The following is a 21,406-nucleotide window of genomic DNA, read 5'->3' as shown; positions in this document are numbered from 1 at the left end:
TAGGTGAACTCCAACGTTTTTCTCACCAAGTTACACATCTCAAAAGGCACTGCGAATTGGTGGAAAGACCCAAACATATAGGCAAAATCCAAGTATATTTTATTCTGGCTTAAACAAAATCCGCCCAAAAACAAAATAATATGTACAGATAGGCCAACAGCCCCAACATGTGTTTCTCTCCGGTGCAGTTGCTATGGTGGCAGGCAGCTGCTGTGCTTCAATGGTGCCGGTCAGATTAGGGAATCAATTTTGATCTGTCCCAACATACAATAACAAAACCACAATAGGCCTGTAAAACATGTTCACTGAAAAACGAAAACCCAATTATGTTCCCAGGGGAGTACTAAACTTTCCTTCATTGCTTGAATCAATGCCACAGAGGTGAAAGCCTTTGACTTGTTCCTCCCTTTCTATCTGTGTTTTGAGATGTTTGAGATGTTTTGGTGCCTCCTCGATAGTAAATAGGCTATATTCAGAACATGAAGACACGTAAAGGGCATGCAGTGGAGACGGTTCATCATCATGAATAAATAAACAACGTTTATTCAGTCCCAACACGCTTCCCTTGAATAGTAATTTGACTTGTTCATGTTTTAGTATTGATTAAAATAAAAGTTGGTTGCACAAACACATTTCGAAGAATTGAAAGTCCTTAACTAACAGTCCTCCAGAGAGGTAGCCTTTCTGCATGTACAGTGAAATCCTGCCATCTTCTGGCCAAGTTGCTCCTTATGGCTTCCCCTGGATAACACAGCCACGAAGTCAGATTCCAATGCCATAAAGTCAAAACTGGCTTTTTTGTCTTAATTTAAGGTTTGGGTTAGGCATAAGGTTAACAGTGTGGTTAAGGTTAGGTTTAAAAATTTTAGAAATGGGCGGGGTTTAGCCAAATGTATGACTTTGACATGTTAACCATAGATGACTAACAGGTGGTGCTGTTTTGACGCCACCGCAAAGCCGTTTTGGTACTCCTCCATTGTATATTTTTTTTTTTTGGGGGGGGGGGGGGGGGGGAGTTATAGAAATGCATTTATTAATGTCTACACTAGAGGAGAGGATTGGCAAACTCTGGCATGGATGACTGCTCCTTCTCGGGAGTACCAATATGGCGAATGGTGGCTTCAAAACATCTCATTTGCTATTACATAGCATCAGCAATACAGGCTTTGTACACATCATTGTTGCTAACCTACTGTAATAAGATTTTCACCCAGCCTGTATTGAAGTAGGCCTCTCTGTGCCTTATAGCCTACAGTATAGTTTTAGTTATTTCTCCAATTGATTATTGGCTCAATACAACCTCTATGAGCTATAGAGTTGAAAGAGCCTATATGTCATTAGACATTGTCCCTATGAAATGAAATGTGTTGGTAAAAGGGGCAATCTGTAGTTCAAACAATAACAAAGCGGCTATCTGCCTCAAGCTGAGGGATGGGGCTGGAGAAATGTAACCACTTAAATTCATAGACAGAATATGGATACAAGGACCAACAATCTATGATATAAAAATATACTTTCAACCATTTGAGGCTATACCGTAAGTTTACAATTACATTGTTTATAAACAATGTAGTAAAGCACTTATATTTTGGGTTGTGATGGGGTAGGCGAGTTTAACTAAGTTCATGTGGCATTTAGAAGTTATATTCTTCAAAAATTAATGGATATTGGGGTATGGATGCTAAAATGTGTCGAAAGTGTGACAGGGATGCTGGTCCATGTTGACTCCAATGCTTCCCACAGTTATGTCAAGTTGGCAAGATTTCCTTTGGTTGGTGGACCATTCCTAATAGATACAGGAAACAGTTGAGTGTGAAAAACCCAGCAGCATTGCAGTTCTTGACACACTCAAACTGGTGCACCTGGCACTTACTACCATACCCTGATCAAAGGCATTTAAATATTTTGTCTTGCCCATTCACCGTCTGAATGGCACATATACACAATCCATGTCTCAAGGCTTAAAATCCTTCTTTAACCTGTCTCCTCACCTTCATCTACACGGATTGAAGTGGATTTAACAAGTGACATCACAGGTGTCCCTGTTATGTTTTGTACTCTCAGTGTATATTATTAATTTAAAATTCCAAAAATGGACGCACCAATTGCAGATTGCCCCTTAATGCCAAAATCATTATTATTTAACCACCATCTCTCATTTGCGTATTCTTGCACTTGTGCAGCCCAATCTTTGCCGTGTAAAAGTCAATGTAGGCTAGGCTTAAAACGCACAAGGCTAAGCCAGATCAATAAAAGCAGGGTTATTCCTACAGTGGAAGAGTTGTTTGATATATTTTTGATATTTCCTAAAGATTCTTCCAGTTAAAGAGACAGTTCCCTGAAAAGTGAAATTAAAGGAACAGTTAAATTAACTAAAGTCAAAAAAGCCTAAATAATAATAATTTAACCACCATCGCTCATTTGCAAATTCTTGCACTTCTGCAGCCCAAACCTTGGCTTGTCGGCTAGGCTTTAAATGCAATTTACCCACAAAACAATGCGTGTCGTTTTAATTGATCTGGTTGAGCGTAATAACACCAGGGTTATTCCTACATTGGGAGAATTGTTCAGTATTTCCTAAAGAGTCTTCTTACTGCATGTGCATAGACTATCATCTCCGTTTTAGTGGTAATGAATGACAGCCATAATCTCTGACACTGAATCAGGCTACTAATCAACCTAGAACAAGTGTGGTAGCACATATTTCCATATTGAACCATGATAGGTTTATGCTTTCCTGGAAGTAGCAGGAAACAAGTGAAATGGTTAGTGTAATTGATCGTTAGACCGATATAACCCAATCCAAACGCACATCATTATAATAGTCCATGTTGTAGACTGTGGGACCGCAAGACATGTTATCATTTATATCAAAGGGGGTTTATTTAACCCTTCCAATTATTAATTTTGTCTATAAAACTATCCCCGATCCAGTGTAAAGAATAATAAAATAACTAAACATTTGTCTGCGGACCCATCACATATTTTTGCTTAAACTATCTGAATGTACGGGTTTTACGCCCCAACTAAACTTCTGGGAGAGCGCGATGATCCCCTTTAGATTGTCTAGCAACTTGTTCCCTCAGTTAATCACATCCTATCTAGCCAAATCACCAATGGCACCCCACCCATAATGTACAACGTTGCACTCTGAAACGAACCCTCCCCCCACGCAATAGCAACGACACCGCAGGAATCCTTTTATTTTCTAAACGTGAAGAAGGCAGCTCATAACAAATTAGGCTACTTCATTACAGAATGAATTTCGTTCGTAGACTACAAATTCACAGTTATGCGACTGATGCCACTATGGGCCACCTTCTCTTCCGGATTAACCTGTTACGCAATGTCTGCAGACGACGACACGCACGGCGATAAAGTAGGAACGCCAGAATTATTTGGTAGCACAGACAATCTACTATATTAACAAGATACTTCAGTGGCCTCTCTAACGATGAAAACAAACGTCTTCAAAAATCAAAGGCAATCGGGGGAGCGGCAAGATCAGGTGGGACCATTCTAGCCAATGAGAGGGCAGATACGCGGGTGCAACAGGCACAATGGTTTCCACTAGTTACCACAGCCAAAGTCAAAATTGGCTATATGGGTCATTCTTGGGCGCGGGCAATATTTCAGTCCCTCTGACTTTTTATATTATATTTCAAGTATTGGGTCCCAAAAATGAAATGTTAAAAGATGTTGTATATATATTGAAATGTCCAGTATAATGAATTGAAATAAATATACATTAATTTAAACTTTATTATGAAAAAAAATAATATTTTTTTAATTGACACTAAGAATTGTGTCATGTCCCCCAGGCATTTCACTTAATTTTTACTTGGGAAATGACTAGTAAAATGTGTACATAATTCATAAATATTGCCATTAATGCAAACATATATTTGTGTTCTTTTGTTGAGAAAGCATTTTAATCAAATAAATGCATAACTATTGATTCAAAATCACACAATTCCGCTCTGGCCCTCTGTCTACAACCCTGTCACGCCAACCAAACTCCGTCAATAAAAATGGTCAGTCCACCCTTATGTGCCATCATTAACAGGAAGTTACATCATTCAACAATTTTAAACTGCATGGTACAGAAACAGGCAAGTAATCACATTTTTTTATATCTGTATAAAAACATTTTAAAGTCAGGTAGGGATCATCGATCAGACCAACTCAAACCCGTTACATTAAATAACGATGGAAAACTAGTACTTATCAAAATTATACTTTAACCCATAAAAATATACAATCTATTAATTTCATGAACACTATGTGGTCTCCTGTCCTTCACCACATGAGGAGCAGAAGCCATTTTGAGCAAAAACCTCAACCCTTTCACATTTCATTGTAGCAGGGTTGCTCTAGATCCTAAACTACTCAAGGATTATAGTGGTTACATGTATATATTCTAAGGCACAAAGGCCCTCCTTCTATGTAAACACCTCGATCCAGTGCTAGACTACCTTCAGGCCACACATCCACAAGTGTCTGTATTGCACTTTTTCAGGGATGGGCCTTGCACACAGTATAAGCAGAGGCAACTTCCTGCTTTTCACAACAGAATTACACAAACGTGTATTCAAAGCTGGTACATGTAACTTTTTTGAGTCAAGCCATGGAAAAGGGGCTCCTGGTGGTGTGGGAGGAGCGTTGAAGAGAACGGAGGACAGGTTGTCTCTGTGAGACAAGCACATCAGTGAAGCTGTCCTTTCTGAAGAGTGCCGATGTTGAACGTATGATGGAGATGATGCCAAGCCCGATAAAAGCGGTGCCCTCCACCATGAGAATACACCAGGTCATCACCCTTGCTCCTGGTGAGCTGATGTCTCGTGATGTCGGCTGCCTTTGTTCAACAAAGAAGGACCTAAACTGTACATGCTTTAACTCACTTCAGTTTCAGGCTGCTCCAGAACAGCCAACCAATGAGGGAAATCCACAATCTGTGGATGAAATCCAGTGGGGAAATCCAGGTCATCTTGGACAGTGGTGTGTAGTGGAATATTATGATGACCTTTACCCAGGCATCATCCTCGGCACGGATAAAATGAGTGTACAAATGAAATGTATGCATCGTGTAAAACCAAACAGATTTTTTTGGCCTTCTCGAGACAACATCCACTAGTATCAGTTTGATGAAGTCCTTGATGATTCCACCCCCACAGCGTGTGACATCCCACCACGTAGAGCTTGAGAGAGATCTGTGGGCCAGACTCTCAGGAAGAAAACCATGAATTAATGAATATGGTGCTCCTGGGAAGAAGGATAGTCATGCTGATACTAGTGCTGTAGTTACAGCTGTTCTAGCATTCTAAATGCCATTGGAAAATGTTCCTACAGTTTGATGACACTTTTCTGATGAAACCTGTTGAATGTTATTAATTAGCTTAATCTTGATGTTTTTATTTGTTTCAATATTTACTGCAGTTTGGTTAATAAAACCCCAATTATTTTTAATATATCTAATTTCCTTATTATATGGTTGCATACAATGACATGCAATGTTTTGGGGTAAATCTTGGGAGGGATTTTGATAGTAAACTCAATACCGTTACAGTATTCAACCATGTCACCCTAGTCTCAACCCTGTCACATGACAATATTTGTTAAATAAAATGGTAAAGATGAATAAATAGGAATTGTAAGTTTTCTGAGTTCAGTTTGAAATGTTAAGGACAATCCTAAAAAGATTTGATAGGTTCAAATTCTAAAATACATTTTATTTAAATTATGATCCCACTGACACATAATGTGTCTATTTCAGGGTTTAATATAGCAAAATTCTGAGATTTTACATACATTTTATATGTATAATTGAATTGGTTTAGGGGACACATGAGCATTAGGTACATGTTGATTTTTATAAGTATCTTTCAGAATCATATTCAGACAACATATTCAACGGGGTTGAAGATAAATGGTTTCCATATCTGACAAAAATGGACAATAAAAGAGCTTTATTTAATGCCTGAGGTGGGAAAATATGTTTTCTTGAAGGTTTAATATGTACTTAATGTTGTGCATTTATTCTTTATTTAAAAACAATATTACTGTAGCGCAATAATGACTCCTGTCATAAAAACATTGTGCTTTTTGGTCTTAAATTAAGGTTAGGCATAAGGTTAGGTTTAAAACAACTTTTTAAGAAGATAAATTGTTGAAATGGGTGGAGTTTATGACTTTGGCTGTGGTGTAAAGACCAGGCACAATTTTATGTTTTCAAAGTTACCAGGATTTCACGTGTCCTACTTATCAGTACACTCGTAACAAACTAATCATTACGAAACTTCTATTTGATCAAATAAGCCACGTAGCAATAAGCCCTTCATATTTTAACCAAATTCGACACTCATTGACCACCATACAAAAACGAATGACTTGGTGAACGAAAAACGCCACCTGCTGGAGAACACCGATTTCTGGCCCAGTTATCCTTCTCGTTTAGCCCTTTGCTCTTTGGTGATAGCCTAGCAACTACATCTTTTGAAATAGGTTTATTTGAAAGCGCATGAATGTCATATGACTCTTTTTTGTTGTCAAAATCTACCGCAGATTATCTAATCTATGAATTTCTAAACAACTTGGTTATGAACAGGTTCTTATGTTGCAATGAGTAGCACAGCACAAACCGACCCTCTATGAACAAACACCTACCCGACACCCGCCCATAAACACGCTCCCACTGCTGTGTGGGTTACTGTATTGGCTGTTTTAGATTATACATCTCCGTTGATTGGTACAGGGAGTGTCTTTCGAGCGGGCGAGTGCACGGTTGCCGACGAGGTTGACGCCTCTGTTGATACTTTTGGAAGTCGGTGTAGAACAAGACGTTCTACTGCTTCATCGAATATTACTTGTTCAGGCAGGAAACAAAGGTAGGCATTCATAACATCTTCTTATGCATTTCAGGAGAGTTGCTTATTATGCCTTAAAGCTTACATGTGTGTTCATCGCAAATCCCCATTGTGTTCTGCAACAGTAACCATTGTTGGACTAAACAAAAGCTATTGGGGTCATTTAAACCATGAAACGGGAATGTACACTGCACAATGCATTGAAATGTTGCTTTCAGATCATTTAATGTTGCCAGAGATGTAGGCCTGTTAAATCATTCACACGTGTGGAGCTTTGTTGTAAAGGATGATAATGACATCTCTTTTCACACCCGGCTCATATACATTCAGGAAGTAGAAAATCAGGATTAACATTAGGTCATTCAGACAGACTGTAAAGTGAGATGTAAAGTTTATAACTTCGTCTAGTCTTTGCCAATGTATCCCTCCCTATACTACCAACTCCTCCTCGTCATATGATGTCCATGTGTGTTATCGTGTAACATTCTGGGGCTGCTCTTTCTGGGTCGAATGATTGAACATTGATACAAAGTTTTCAGAAGAAGCAATGTAGGTTATCTACTCCAAACTAGCACCAGTAACGTTACCGCATTGTTGATTGGTTACATTTTATCTCCAGGGTTGTTTTTTTGTCGAAGTAACTGAACATATCCTACCTGTCATGTATCCCATGTTCACATTCAGATAAATAGTTGTATAAATACATTTTGGTCGAGGTATTTGTTAGACTGAAACTTGTCACCCAGAGTTTATATTATTTTACCTGTTATTTAACTTAGAAAAGTTCAAATTTTAGCTGGCCACCGGAGGACAACATAACCAATGGGATTTGATAGGAGTGACGCCAAAATCAAATCCGGCTTCCGTTTACTTATTTATTTTTTTGGTGCGCCAGAACAATTCACAGTTGAGCTTGCTCAAAGCTGATTGGCAAATGTTGTACTATCAATGGCCAAATGCTTGCTGGCTTCCCTTGCCTTCAATGCTACGGGCGGCAACAATGTCATACTTGTTTGGACCAGAAAGCATCAGATATATGGCCTACATGTAGAGAGACAGAGGGGCGTTGTTTTGCTCGCTCGGATGCTTTCTCCTGTGAGTTACATTCATCCTCTTGCAAATTGATGGAAATTTATGAAACGCAGAGAAACTTAAGATATTTATTTATTTTGTATACATTTGGGGAGTGGGGGGGCTGGCTTTCCTTGGCATCCGTGAATACACGCCACTGGTAAGTGGCGGGTAGCCTACAGGTTTTTGGGCAGTAAACAAAAGGTTTCTAGTTTGAATCCCCAATCAGACTAGGTGAAAAATCAGTAGGTGTGCCCTTGAGCAAGGCACTTAACCGTAATTTCTCCTGTATGTCGCTCTGGATTAGTGTCTGCTAAAAGACTAAAATGTACATATAGCTGGCTAAAATGGTCATAACAGTATCACTCCTGAAATAACTTCCAACGCTCAAAAGGCCTGGCAGTATAGTCTCAAGCTTGCCAGTTGCCCCTTTCTTGTTACCATTGACCCTGACTCTCTCTTCCCTTGTCTATCTCTCTCCCAAGTTCCAGGATGTCTCAGAAGATTAAGGCAGGGTCGGTGGTGGAGATGCAGGGGGATGAGATGACCAGAGTCATCTGGGAGCTCATTAAGGAGAAGCTCATCTTCCCCTACCTGGAGATGGACCTGCACAGGTGAGTTATTACCTGCTGACTGTATTCATTAGTGAACACCGTAGAAAAGCATTTTGTAACGGGAAACGTTTTTCAATGAAAATGAGCGCTACTTATTGGAGAAATTCACGTAGCCCCTCCCAGTTCGGGGGGAGGGGGGTTGGGGATGGGTGTAGAAGACACCAGATGAGCTTGTCAACATCATTTCCCTGTAATTTCCAGGAGTACACACAAGTGATGTGGAAATGCTGATAGTCGCTGTGCACTGCACTACGCTAACCCTTGACACTAGCACAATATCACCAAGGACACACCTGCATATTATTGCGCATTATACAACAGGTGGGTCTAATCCGGATTGCTGATTGGTTAAAAATGCATTCCAGCCGTGTCTATTCCACCAGCTAAATCTGACGATAAAATGCCTATTTACTGATTGTGCAATCCACTGTCTCATCAGCCCAGTCAGTCAGTTGAAATCGTGAATCAGCTGGCATCATTTTTATGGATATATACAAATAAATGTCAATTGAAAAAAGGTAAAATGAAACAGTGCAGCTAGTTTGCAGACTTTCCAGCTTCAGTTTGAAGTGATTGTGTTAGCTGTCTTGTTGACTAACTCCTCGGAACAACAGTGTCCTGACGAGTGAACAAATGTTGTATGCCAGACGAAATCACACCTCATTAGCTCATTGTTATGGATGTATCCAAATAAATATCATTAGAAAACAGCGTAAAGAAATGCAAATGTGGCTACTTGACTGTTATTCTGGCTACACTTTTTGACGCGACTGTAAGTTAGCCGTAGTTGGCTAGCTAGCAAGCAAGGGATAAGAACATTGCCAGCCAGTATGGTAATGGAACATTTAGAACAAACGACTGGGACACGTCCATAGATGAGGAACAAAAAGACTGAACGATTGGGTCGTGTCTCTCCAAACTGATTGGCTTGGGTAGCAACCCTAGATTTGTTTCTGGACTATATCTTGTGGAAGGATGAAATAGTATGAATAAATTCATAAAGTACTTGTTTTTATGAAAATATGTCAATCATTTGAATGTGTTGGTAACCCGTTTTATAGAAGTGATAATACCCGGTGTTTGGAGGATATAATGTCACGGTTTGCCTAACATCACCCGTGCCAATATACCCTCCAAACACCGGCTTCTCTGGCATTATCACTTAAGCCTGTTCTTTATTGTACTCTTATGCTACCCTGTGTTAGATGTCTGTTCAGCATGTGTGGAGTGTTTTTAAGTATTAGATAAGAGAGAAGTGTGCTTCTGTTGTGCTGCCCAGATCAAAGGGGGTTGGTATAATAATTGATCACTTGAATAGACAAATGCATATTCAAATTCTGAGGACAAGTCTGTCCCTAGGTGTAGCATAAAAAGCCATGTGTTATCCAAGCCTGCAGACAATCTGATCACATGACATCAGCAGTCTACTGTAGTTGCTACTCTACTGACTGACCAAGGACAATCAAGAAAATATCATTTTCAAGATGTACAACTCTGGTCTGTATATCTGAACAGTTATAGTCTCATTCTCTAGTACCGTCCATTGAGTTCCCACTCCTCCTTTTTGCACAGCCAATATATGCCCTTTAGACTGTGGACTGATGACACACACACCAGTGTTAATCTTGGCACAATTTATTTTTATTTAGTCTAGTCTTTTTTCATTAAGTCACATTTTTGTCATTTGAATATTGATTCAGTCTAGTTATTGTCAAAATGACAAACAGTGGGCCATTTTAGTAAACTAAAAGCCCTTTAATTGTAGTCACATAAATCACTGACTTCCATGTGCACAAACATCGTTTTCTGCATTACACTCTATTGCATGATTCTCTTCCCAACAGCCAAATTGGCAGAAGAACACATTACTCAGCAGCAGATTGAAAATCCCCCCTTGACAGGGCTCCAGACTAGCATTTTTCTCCTGGTGGCACTGGTGCCAATTACTTTTTCAGTTGGCATCACCAGCCCATGATTTGGTTGCACCAATTTTCCCCCGTGGCGTCACACCATATAAAAAAGGTGTTATCACATCATTCACAGTGCTTTAGACTGTGTAATAGACTACTGAGGTGGTAGGCTATTCAATAAATAAGTTGTTTCATCTAACATGTCCAAGCAGGAATGCATGATTCACTCGGAATGGCCGATGCATGCTTCCTATCTTAAAGCCATATCAAATATCTTGGTTGTAAAATAGTTGCTATTGAGCTCAATATTAAGAGATGACAAATAAAATAAAAAATATAGCCAAAGAAAGTTGAGAACAACAGTAGTTGCATCCAAAGCTTTGTATTTCCCACAATTGCATCTTGAAATGTACAATCAGAAGCCTTTTTTTTTTTCTCCTCTCCCAGTGCGCACATCCGGAGAGAGAGAGGCTCGCTCATTATTGAAACAGGCCCCAGCGAAACAGGCCCAGGAGCTGGGTAGACTCTTTCATTAAAGGAATTGTGAGGATAATGCACTTTACTGTTTGACCAAATCATGCTTTTATCTGCCGAAAAATAGGACGTTTTGAAACGTTTGATTAATGTGACCATAAGGATGATCAAATGGCACTGAAGCAACCAAGTCAAAATGTGACTAAATGTTTGCAGTCTGGAGCCATGCCCCTTGACATACTGTAGCTCAATTGCAATCCAAGTTCTGTCAAGTAGTGGTCTGTTAGGTTGGAGCAAACTAACTAGCTAGCATTATAAATATTTTATTACCTGAACATATACGGTATATTGGGATGGTGCGCTTTCAGATTTCTCTTGAGGTTGGTAGTATTTTTCCCAGTCAACTTGTGGTGCCTTTGCTGTCTACTCCAGTGGTGGAATAGCACTTGAGTAAAAGTCTAAAAGTATTTGGTTTTAAATATAAGTATCAAAAGTTACATTTATAAATAATTTCACATTCCTTATTAAGTAAACCAGACAGCATGATGTTCTTATTTGAAACACTCAGACATCATTTACATACAAAGCATTTGTTTTTAATGAGTCTGCCAGATCAGAGGCAGTAGGGATGAGCAGGTATATTCTCTTGATAAGTGTGTGAATTGAAAAATGTTCCTGTCCCGCGAAGCATTCAACATATTACAAGTACTTTTGGGTGTCAGGGAAAATGTATGGAGTAAAAAGTAAATTTTCTTTAGGAGTGTAGTAGGGTAATATAAACTCATCAAAAATAGAAACGTCCTCTCCCTGTCAACTGCGTTTATTTTCAGCAAACTTAACGTGTAAATATTTGTATGATTATAACAAGATTCAACAACTGAGACATAAACTGAACAAGTTCCACAGACATGTGACTAACAGAAATGGAATAATGTGTCCCTGAACAAGGGGGATTCAAAGTCAAAAGTAACAGTCAGTATCTGGAGTGGCCACCAGCTGCATTAAGTACTGCAGTGCATCTCCTCTTCATGGACTGCATCAGAATTGGCTAGTTCTTGCGTGAGATGTTACCGCACTCTTCCACCAAGGCACCTGCATGTTCTCGAACATTTCTGGGGGGAATGGCCCTAGCCCTCACCCTCCGATTCAACAGGTCCCAAACATGCCCAATGGGATTGAGATCCGTGCTCTTCGCGGGCCATGGCACAACACTGACATTCCTGTCTTGCAGGAAATCATGCACAGAACAAGCAGTATGGCTGGTGGCATTGTCATGCTAGAGGGTCATGTCAGGATGAGCTTGCAGGAAGGGTACCACATGAGGGAGGAGGATGTCTTCCCTGTAACGCACAGTGTTGAGATTGCCTGCAATGACAACAATGATGCTGTGACACACCGCCCCAGACCATGATGGGCCCTCCAAATCGATCCTGCTCTAGAGTACCGGCCTCTGTGTAATGCTCATTCCTTCGACAACAAACGTGAATTCGACCATCACCCCTGGTGAGACAAAACCGCGACTCATCAATGAAGAGCACTTTTTGCCTAACTCGGGCAGTTGTTGTTGCCATCCTGTACCTGTCCCGCAGGTGTGATGTTCGGATGTACCGATCCTGTGCAGGTGTTGTTACATGTGGTCTGCCACTGTGAAGACGATCAGCTGTCCATCCTGTCTCCCTGTAGCACTGTCTTAGGCGTCTCACAGTACGGACATTGCAATTTATTGCCCTGGCCACATCTGCAGTCCTCATGCCTCCTTGCAGCATGCCTAAGGCACGTTCACACAGATGAGCAGGGACCTGGGCATCTTTATTTTGGTCTTTTTCAGAGTCGGTAGAAAAGCCTCTTTAGTGTCCTAAGTTTTCATAACTGTGACCTTAATTGCCTACCGTCTGTAAACTGTTAGTGTCTTAACGACTGTTCCACAGGTGTATGTTCATTAATTGTTTATGGTTTATTGAACAAGCATGGGAAAAAGAGTTTAAAACCTTTACAATGAAGATCTGTGAAGTTATTTGGATTTTTACGAATTATCTTTGAAAGACCGGGGCCTGAAAAGGGGACTTTTCTCTTTTTAATGAGTTTGGAGAGCTGTTCAATCTCTCCAAAAACTCTTGCCCATTCCATTTACTAGTCAGATTTTAGTCTGAGATAATTTAGTCTAGTGTCATTTTCATCAACTGAAATTAAAAATTATTTCCATTGAGTTTTTTCTGGGTCTATTTAGTCTGTTATCTTCTAGTTAATTGCCACTGAAAATAGGTGTTTGATGAATTTCATTATTTTTGTTGACAGAATTAACACACACACACAGGAGTTCAGCTGCAGTGCAGTTAATATCACAATTCACATGACCTCACCCTCTGTCTTAACTCAACTTCAAAACTGAGTTTTGGACCGTTAAGTTAAAGGCCCGGAATATATCCATAAGGTCGGTTTGTAAGAGCTTATGAGTTCGTGCTTTTTTCCCACAATATTTTCAGTATTAATGCAAGAAGATAAGGTGTAATAGTAATTATATGAGCACAGTCAAGTCATACAAACCTCCAAGCGTTCCAAACCCATGACCTAACCTCTATCATTACAAATGTCCAGGGAAGTTTTTTATTTTTTTAGTAATTAAAAAAAAAAATCAAATTGTGGCATCTGTGAAGTTGGTCATGCAAGAATGCCTAACTGATAGCTTGAGGTGGGGGGGCTTCTTGGTGGGTTGTGTTATTCCTGCTGTCTCGGTTTCTGTGTGTCTGTAGGGCACCCTCATTAGTTTTAGGAATGGATTCATTGTGGTGGGGGATGTGGTGTGAGTGGAAGGGTCATTTTGGTCAATCCCTCAGACTTCATAAACAGCCCTCTCAGGAGGCAGTGCAGCTTATCTCCATCACACACAATTACACAAAGCCTGTAGTGCTGTTTCACACCGTCTCAGAGATTGTGTGTGGTGTTTCACAGTGACATTGAGTTACACCTCTACTGTGTGCTGATCTGTGGTTGTGTATCCTAATATTTCTTATCTAACGTACAGTATTTCTGTGGTGCAGCACATTGTTGTAATACTAGGCTAAGGAGGAGAGGAGGGGAGTGGAATGAGAACTGGATGAAGAGTAGTTTCTGAAGGCCTCAGTTTCCACAAGGAAAGGCCTACAAGCAAATTCTGGGTATTTATGCTTAGTCTTGTCTTTTAGGAAGTACGTGTGCACACAAAGTTCTATTTTTGTGGGGTGATGAAACTGGTGTTCCTTCCTACACTACCTTGTTGTTGTGAGCAGAGCATCCCCATCCCTTGCGAGGATGTGTTGGGTCTTTCAGAGGAGCAATTAATTTGTTCAGTCACGCAGCAGCGGGTAAAGATGGAGTTTTGTCTGTTAGAATCTTCAACAGTGCCTTCAGAAAGTATTCATACCCCTTTACTTTTTCCACAATTTGTTAATAAGTAGGATTAAAAATGTTTTTAATTGTATTTTTTTGTCAATGATCTATACAAAACACTAATGTCAAAGTTGATATGAAAAGGGGGGGGGGGGGGGAAACACTAATACATCTTGATTTTGGTAAGTATTCAACCCCCTAAGTCAATACTTGTTAGAATCGCCTTAGGCACCGATTACAGCTGTGAGTCATTCTGGGTAAGTCTAAGAGCGTTCCATACCTGGATTGTGCAACATTTGTCCATTTTATTAATTCTTCAAGCTCTGTCATATTGGTTGTTGATCATTGCTAGACAACCATTTTCAGGTCTTGCCATAGATTTTCAAGTAGATTTTAAGTCAAAACTGTAACTCGGCCACTCAGGAATATTCACTGTCTTCTTTGTAAGCAACTCCTGTGTAGATTTGGCCTTGTGTTTTCGATTATTGTCCTGCTGAAAGGTGTATTAATCTTCCAATGTATGATGGAAAGCAGAATGAACCAGGTTTTGTTCTAGGATTTTGTCTGTGTTTAGCTACATTCTGTTTGTTTTTTATCCTGGTAAAACTCCCCAGTCCCCAAGCATACTCATAACATGATACAGCCACCACTATGCTTGAAAATATGGAGAGTGGAACTCAGTAATATGTTGTATTGGATTTGCCCTAAATGTTACACTTTGTATTCAGGACAAGTGAATGAATTGCTTTGCCACATTTTTTTCTTCAGTATTACTTTAGTGCCTTGTTGCAAACAGGATGCATGTTTGAGAGTATATTTTTATTCTGTACAGGCTTCCTTCTTTTCACTCTGTCATTTAGGTTAGTTTTGTGGAGTAACTGTTTTTCATCCATCCTCTGTTTTCTCCTTTTACAGGCATTAAACTCTTAACTGTTTTAAACTCACCATTGGCCTCATGTTGAAATTCCTGAGAGGTTTCCTTCCTCTCCGTCAACTTAGTTAGGAAGGACGCCTGTATCAAATCAAAGTTTATTTGTCAAGTGCGCTGAATACAACATGTCACTGAATTTACAGTGAAATGCTTACTTACAGGCTCTAACCAATAGCGCGAGGAAAAAAAGGTGTGTGTGTGTGCCAAAGAAATAAAACAACAGTAAAAAGACATTTGAAAATAAGAGTAGCAAGGCTATATACAGACACCTGTTAGTCAGGCTTATTGAGGTAGTATGTACATGTAGGTATGGTTAAAGTGACTATGCATAAATGATGAATAGAGAGTAGCAGAAGTGGAAAAAGAGGTTGGCGGGTGGTGGGACACAATGCATCTTTATAGTGACTGGGTCTATTCATACTCCATCCAAAGTGTAATTAATAACTTTACCATGCTCGACGGGATATTCAATGTCTCCTTTTTTTTTTTACCCATCTACCAATAGGTGCCCTTCTTTGCGAGGCGTTGAAAACCTCCCTGGTCTTTGAGGTTGAATCTGTGTTTGAAATTCACTGCTCTTCTGAGGGACCTTACAATTATCTGTATGTGTGGGTCATTCAAAAATCATGTTAAACACTTATTGCACACAGAGTCCATGTGATTTGTTAAGCACATTTTACTCCTGATCTTAGTTAGGCTTGCCATAACAAAGGGGTTAAATAATTATTGACACAGGACATTTCAGCTTTTCATTTGTAAAAATGTCTAAAAACATTATTCCACTTTGAGGTATTGTGTGTAGGTTACTGACAAAAATGTTAACCGAAAGGCTTTGTTTCCTGGGTCCCATGCTGTTTTGCTACAGTGTGGCTCTGTGAACTGGTAGAGCAGGGGACAGGGAACTCATGGTGAGGTGGTTCAGTCATCTGAGGTAGCGGTTTGGATTGGGAATTCCCACGGACTTCATTATAGAAGGTTTAAAACCACGAGTCAGGTGAACTACTGTTCGGCGGTCTGGGGAAATGCATCATCAAGTGAAGTTAGGAGGCTGCAGAATGCACAGAACAAAGCAGCAAGGATTGTTTTCAGGTGGAGATATGATTCTTCTGTTGCAGGTCATGCTCAGTGTTCTTGGTTGGTCATCAATCGACAAGACAATTGGGAAAAAAACATGCTTATTTTATTTCATAATATGCATCATTTAAAACGGCCAAGTTCTATTCACAACGGTATTCAGTTGGTAAGAGACAGACATTCTGTAAATACTAGGAATAGATTGTCCACCATCTATGCATTATTCAGACAGAAAAGAGAAATAAGCAAAATAACATTTTGATTTAGAGCCATAAAGAAATGGAATAAATTAACTGAGCAAACTAGAAACCTTTCAATATATACATTTAAACATTATTTTAAAACAATTTTAAATATAATACATAGAAATGTTGTGGGACTATAGTAGATGAAGAATCAATATTTTTTAGATTGAGTATTTATTGGGTCATTATGTTAGTATATTATGCATGTTTGTAATAGTGTGTTATATGTGAAAATGTGTTTGTATTTTAATGTTTAAGGACTGTTTAAGATTAGTCCAAATGGGGACTAAAATAGATCCAAATCAAACTTAAAAAATACACCAATTGTATCATAATTAAATATGATTGTATCATAGAATAGCCAACTGTAAAACAAATAATAATATGTCAGAGATTAGTTTCACAGGCCCACACACTTTTCATGGCATTTGCCCGACTGTAACTAAATTCTACTTTCTCCCTACCCCCTTCCCTGCCCCTCTCTTCTGCTACCCCCTCCCTGCACTTCCATCAGCTACGACCTAGGCATGGAGAACCGAGACGCCACGGACGACAAGGTTACCGTTGAGGCGGCGGAAGCGACGCGACGATACAACGTGGGCATTAAGTGTGCCACCATCACGCCGGATGAGAACCGGGTGGAGGAGTTCAAGTTGAAGCAAATGTGGCGTTCGCCCAATGGAACCATCCGTAACATCCTGGGAGGCACCGTGTTCAGGGAGGCCATCATCTGTAAGAACATCCCTCGCCTTGTGCCCGGCTGGGTCAAACCCATCATCATCGGCAGGCATGCCCACGGAGACCAGGTAACCTTTTACCAACCGTTCAGCAGTAGAACCCTTACTAACCATTCATCAACCCTTCTTTACTCCCTACACCCCTAATGAGTCTCAAGGTCGCTCTCTAGGCCCTTCTTCCTACCTCGCTTCCTTAAATCTACCATTTTTTAAGGTAATTGATTCCCTCAAAGGTGGAAGGATGGATGCTAGGCCGTAGGTAGACGACGCAGTGTTTATTAGTTCCTTGTATCTGTTAACACGTTTTCAATGAAGGGAGATCTTGTACACAGGTCTCAAAATCAGTAACCGACCCAGTTGATCACATGTTAACCTCATGCCGACTAGAGCTGTGGTTGTCAGGCCTGCTCACAGGGAGACAGATGGTCAGGCAGGGGCCTGGTGTTGTCGCTGAAGGCTCAGTCAGTCACTGATTAAGTGGATCTGTTGCCCTTTGGACCATGATGTTGATACTTGTCTCCCTGGATCCAAGTCTGAAACTGCTACATCATTCATACTGTACAGCAGCTAGAGGATAATAGAACATGTACTTGGCACCATGCCATAGTTAATATGATCAAATGACAAATGAGGTGAGCGCTGGGTTGGTTACTGATTGTTGAGAATCGTGTCACGTTACGGCCTGGATGCATGATACATGTTTTGTTTTACTGCTATTTCTCGATTTGCTTGTTCTGCTGCATCCACACTCCTGATTTGGTAGAAGCCATTCGGAATAATGTTTCATATTAGCCCAATATACAACAGCATTGTAACCTGTCATCTATTCATAAAGAACTGTTAGCATATCCCTCTGAGATGCCCTTGGAGAGTGGGGTCACAACCAGGGTCTGCCATTATTGCCTGTTGCATCAGACAGGGGGTGGCATTGCTGTTTTCCTCCACTAGATGGAGTCCTGTCTGTATTACAGCTATTGACCTGTTCTCCTGCCTCTTTTCACAGTACAAGGCCACAGACTTTGTAGTACCAGGGCCTGGGAGATTGGAGATGAAATTCACACCCAAGTCTGGGGAGCCAATGAACTTTGTTGTCCACGACTTTGAAGGTCAAGCAACATGTTTACTTGTCGATGAAAATATATATCTTTGTTCTTGTATAGGCAATAATGTCCAGTACAGATTGTCTCCCTTATATAACACTGTGTTAGTCAATACGATGTACCCAGGCTGGCACCATAGGCTATCTTTACATTATGTGTGCAGTGTAAATATTACAAAATGAGACCAGCGTTATCTGATTTAACTCTGCTTGTAGGATAAATCTGCCATGGACCTCCCTTTCCTGAACCTACTCTAGACAAACCTTGAACTTTGATTTAAGGTTGGCGCCATCGTTCTGTTTGAGTGAGAAAAGGCTGTCTTAATGAGGCTGTGTGTGTGTGCATGCATGTTTCTTTGTGTGTGTTTGTGTGATTGTGTACCGTATCTACATGAGAATGATGCATGTGTCTGTCTCTCTGTCCTCCAGGTTCAGGTGGTGTGGCTCTGGGGATGTACAACACCGACAGCTCCATCAGGGACTTTGCCCACAGCTCCTTCCAGATGGGCCTGGTTAAAGGCTGGCCTCTGTACCTCAGCACCAAGAACACCATCCTCAAGAAGTATGATGGACGCTTCAAAGATATCTTCCAGGAGATCTACGAGAAGTAAGACTGCCTAACCGCAGAACATTTAATCAAGTCGGGTAAATCATTATTGTCCCTATTAGCAATATATTTTTCAGGAAGTAGATCATACACATGAAACATGATCATTATCAATAAAAAATGGTTGATATATGGTCAATGGCAGGCAAGCCCCCCCCCCCCAACTACCATGCCTCTTTTCAATGTATGACTCACTAGTTTAGAATGGACAGTTTGAGGTTTAGGTGTGCAAACCCTGTCCTCAGACCTGTTCCCGTGTGTGTCGCAGGGAGTACCGCTCTAAGTTTGAGCAGAAGGGGATCTGGTATGAGCATCGTCTGATTGATGACATGGTGGCTCAGGCCATGAAGTCTGATGGAGGATTCATCTGGGCCTGCAAGAACTACGACGGAGACGTTCAGTCTGACTCTGTAGCACAAGGTGAGATTGTGTACTACAGTAGCTAGCTCTGAGGGATAAACAGTAGCACAAGGTGAGATTGTGTACTACAGTAGCTAGCTCTGAGGGATAAACAGTAGCACAAGGTGAGATTGTGTACTACAGTAGCTAGCTCTGAGGGGTAAACCGTATCATGAAGTGAGTTACTGTTTAGCTAGGCTTTCTGAATGAAAACAATGTAATTGGCTACATTGCTATATTTGCTATATTTCTCACCTTAGCTCTAGGTTTTCAAGGCAGACTATACACTGTATTCTGATTAGAAATTGAGTTACACTTTTAGCAACAGGAGTTCCAGGATAATGAGGAGAATGAGGCAAAAAACAACAACTAAATAAGCAGTCGCCCCTTCTGGCTGTACAAGCTTTTAGCTCTAGTTTGCTGTTCAGCACTTTGCGACAGATGTATTTGTGTGTCCACCAGGCTACGGGTCCCTGGGTATGATGACCAGCGTGCTCATCTGTCCTGACGGTCGTACAGTAGAGTCAGAGGCTGCCCACGGTACAGTGACACGCCACTACAGACAGCACCAACAGGGCAAGGAGACCTCCACCAACCCCATTGGTAAATAGAAAAAATGGTATCTCTATGACTGATAATACCTGCTCTTAAATCCTCTAGTCTAGCTTCTTCCTTTTCACAGTTTTTAGATCTGAATGTACCAGCCAAGAGAAATAAAGGCAATACAAGGACCTAGGAAAAGATGTCCCTTATGTGTTATGGTCGCGTGTGCGCAGCGTCCATCTTTGCGTGGTCGCGGGGGCTGCTGCACCGGGCGAAGCTGGATGACAACGCAAAGCTGCGTGTGTTTGCTGAGGCCCTGGAGGTTGTCTGCATTGAGACCATCGAGGCTGGCTTCATGACCAAGGATCTGGCTATCTGTGTCAAAGGAATGGCAAAGTGAGTCTCACTCACACTCACACTCACACACACACACAGTAAACCTGATTATGAAACTAGACATTCAAACTTTCTTACTTTTCCCCTCTCCTTTCTTAGTACCAAACGCTCAGACTACCTGAACACCTTTGAATTCTTGGATAAGCTGGCGGATAACTTGAAGATCAAGATGTCCAACCAACCCAAACTGTGATCTCCTTAGCTCTCAATTACACACACACACACTGTTGACACCCAGGACTATGGGTCCCAAGCCAACACTAAACCACTGACGGAGGGACTGTTTGACACAGTACTGAATCAATCGTTCCCATCTCCAGGAGTCTGTCTGCTAATGGAGGTTCCTTGTCCAGGAGGAGGGGATGTAGGCTGAGCTGAGGCCCCTCCATCGATCATTCACCACTATAGCAAAGCCATATCTTCTGGTAACACTCATCCAGTCTAAGTGTCCTGAATCTTAACTTGAGATCCATGAGCATAACTCATGTTTATCATGATTTAAGAGTTAAATGTGATTATCCAAGTTAGGATTCTGCCAAGTATGATCTTATGACTGTCAATACATCACATACAGATGGTTCCAGAAATCAGACTGGACACAGTCAGTAATATATTTTGCGATAATTGCACTTTTTATTTTATTTTTTATGACGTGTGTGTTTTTAAGTGTTGTCAGTCAGTGATCAGTAATAGTGGATTGTCCTGCCTGAGTTTGTTTGAGGGTCGTCTTACCCTTGTTGCCTTATTTGTTTTATGTCAAGTAATTGATCCGTGTCACACATAATATATTCCATGTCGACTACTGTGGTAGACGAAAGCCTGCTTGATTTTTGACTGTTCACGTGGTCTTTGATTCACACAAAGGTGTTCTCATCACTTACTCCTTATGGATGGTTGTGTAAGGGGTTGTTGTGGGCCTGCGTGTTATCTTTGTGTGTATAATCCATAGCTTAACACTTTACTCCTCAAATACAGAAACCAGTGTCAATGTACGTCTGCCAGTATCGGGTTGTTGGTTGGTACTCGACGGTGTGTGTGGTTAGAATATTAACTCAATAAATATTTTATTTTATTGTG

The 21,406-nt window shown here is 40.7% G+C and overlaps 1 protein-coding gene across 4 annotated transcripts; it reads left to right on the top strand.

The window, feature by feature from the left end:
* The first annotated feature begins 6,411 nt into the window (after positions 1 to 6,411).
* On the top strand, positions 6,412 to 21,406 carry idh1 (isocitrate dehydrogenase (NADP(+)) 1). Of its 4 annotated transcripts, none has more exons than XM_021597395.2 (9): positions 6,414 to 6,884; positions 8,420 to 8,548; positions 17,063 to 17,354; positions 18,289 to 18,391; positions 18,814 to 18,991; positions 19,260 to 19,411; positions 19,853 to 19,993; positions 20,167 to 20,329; positions 20,429 to 21,406. In XM_021597395.2, exons 2-9 carry the CDS (start codon positions 8,427 to 8,429, stop codon positions 20,520 to 20,522), a joined length of 1,245 nt encoding a protein of 414 aa, XP_021453070.2. In that variant the 5' UTR covers positions 6,414 to 6,884; positions 8,420 to 8,426; the 3' UTR covers positions 20,523 to 21,406. The 4 variants fall into 4 exon arrangements, with proteins under 4 accessions (XP_036830518.1, XP_021453070.2, XP_036830517.1 ...); XM_036974622.1 differs by lacking the exon at positions 6,414 to 6,884 and adding an exon at positions 7,392 to 7,412 and having other exon boundaries at positions 20,429 to 20,843; XM_036974621.1 differs by lacking the exon at positions 6,414 to 6,884 and adding an exon at positions 7,838 to 7,958 and having other exon boundaries at positions 20,429 to 20,843.

This window comes from Oncorhynchus mykiss, chromosome 3 (assembly GCF_013265735.2).
Source record: "Oncorhynchus mykiss isolate Arlee chromosome 3, USDA_OmykA_1.1, whole genome shotgun sequence".
Classification (NCBI taxonomy): domain Eukaryota; kingdom Metazoa; phylum Chordata; class Actinopteri; order Salmoniformes; family Salmonidae; genus Oncorhynchus; species Oncorhynchus mykiss.
Note: the sequence above shows the minus strand (reverse complement) of the source record. Positions and strands in the feature narration are given on the sequence as shown.

Excerpts from the sequence above, each read along its gene's own strand:
- idh1 (XM_021597395.2), top strand. The coding sequence starts at position 8,427 with ATGTCTCAGAAGATTAAGGCAGGGTCGGTGGTGGAGATGCAGGGGGAT. Across the intron at positions 8,549-17,062 it reads CTGGAGATGGACCTGCACAG|CTACGACCTAGGCATGGAGA; the intron begins GTGAGTTATTAC and ends CACTTCCATCAG. Across the intron at positions 19,994-20,166 it reads GACCTCCACCAACCCCATTG|CGTCCATCTTTGCGTGGTCG; the intron begins GTAAATAGAAAA and ends GCGTGTGCGCAG.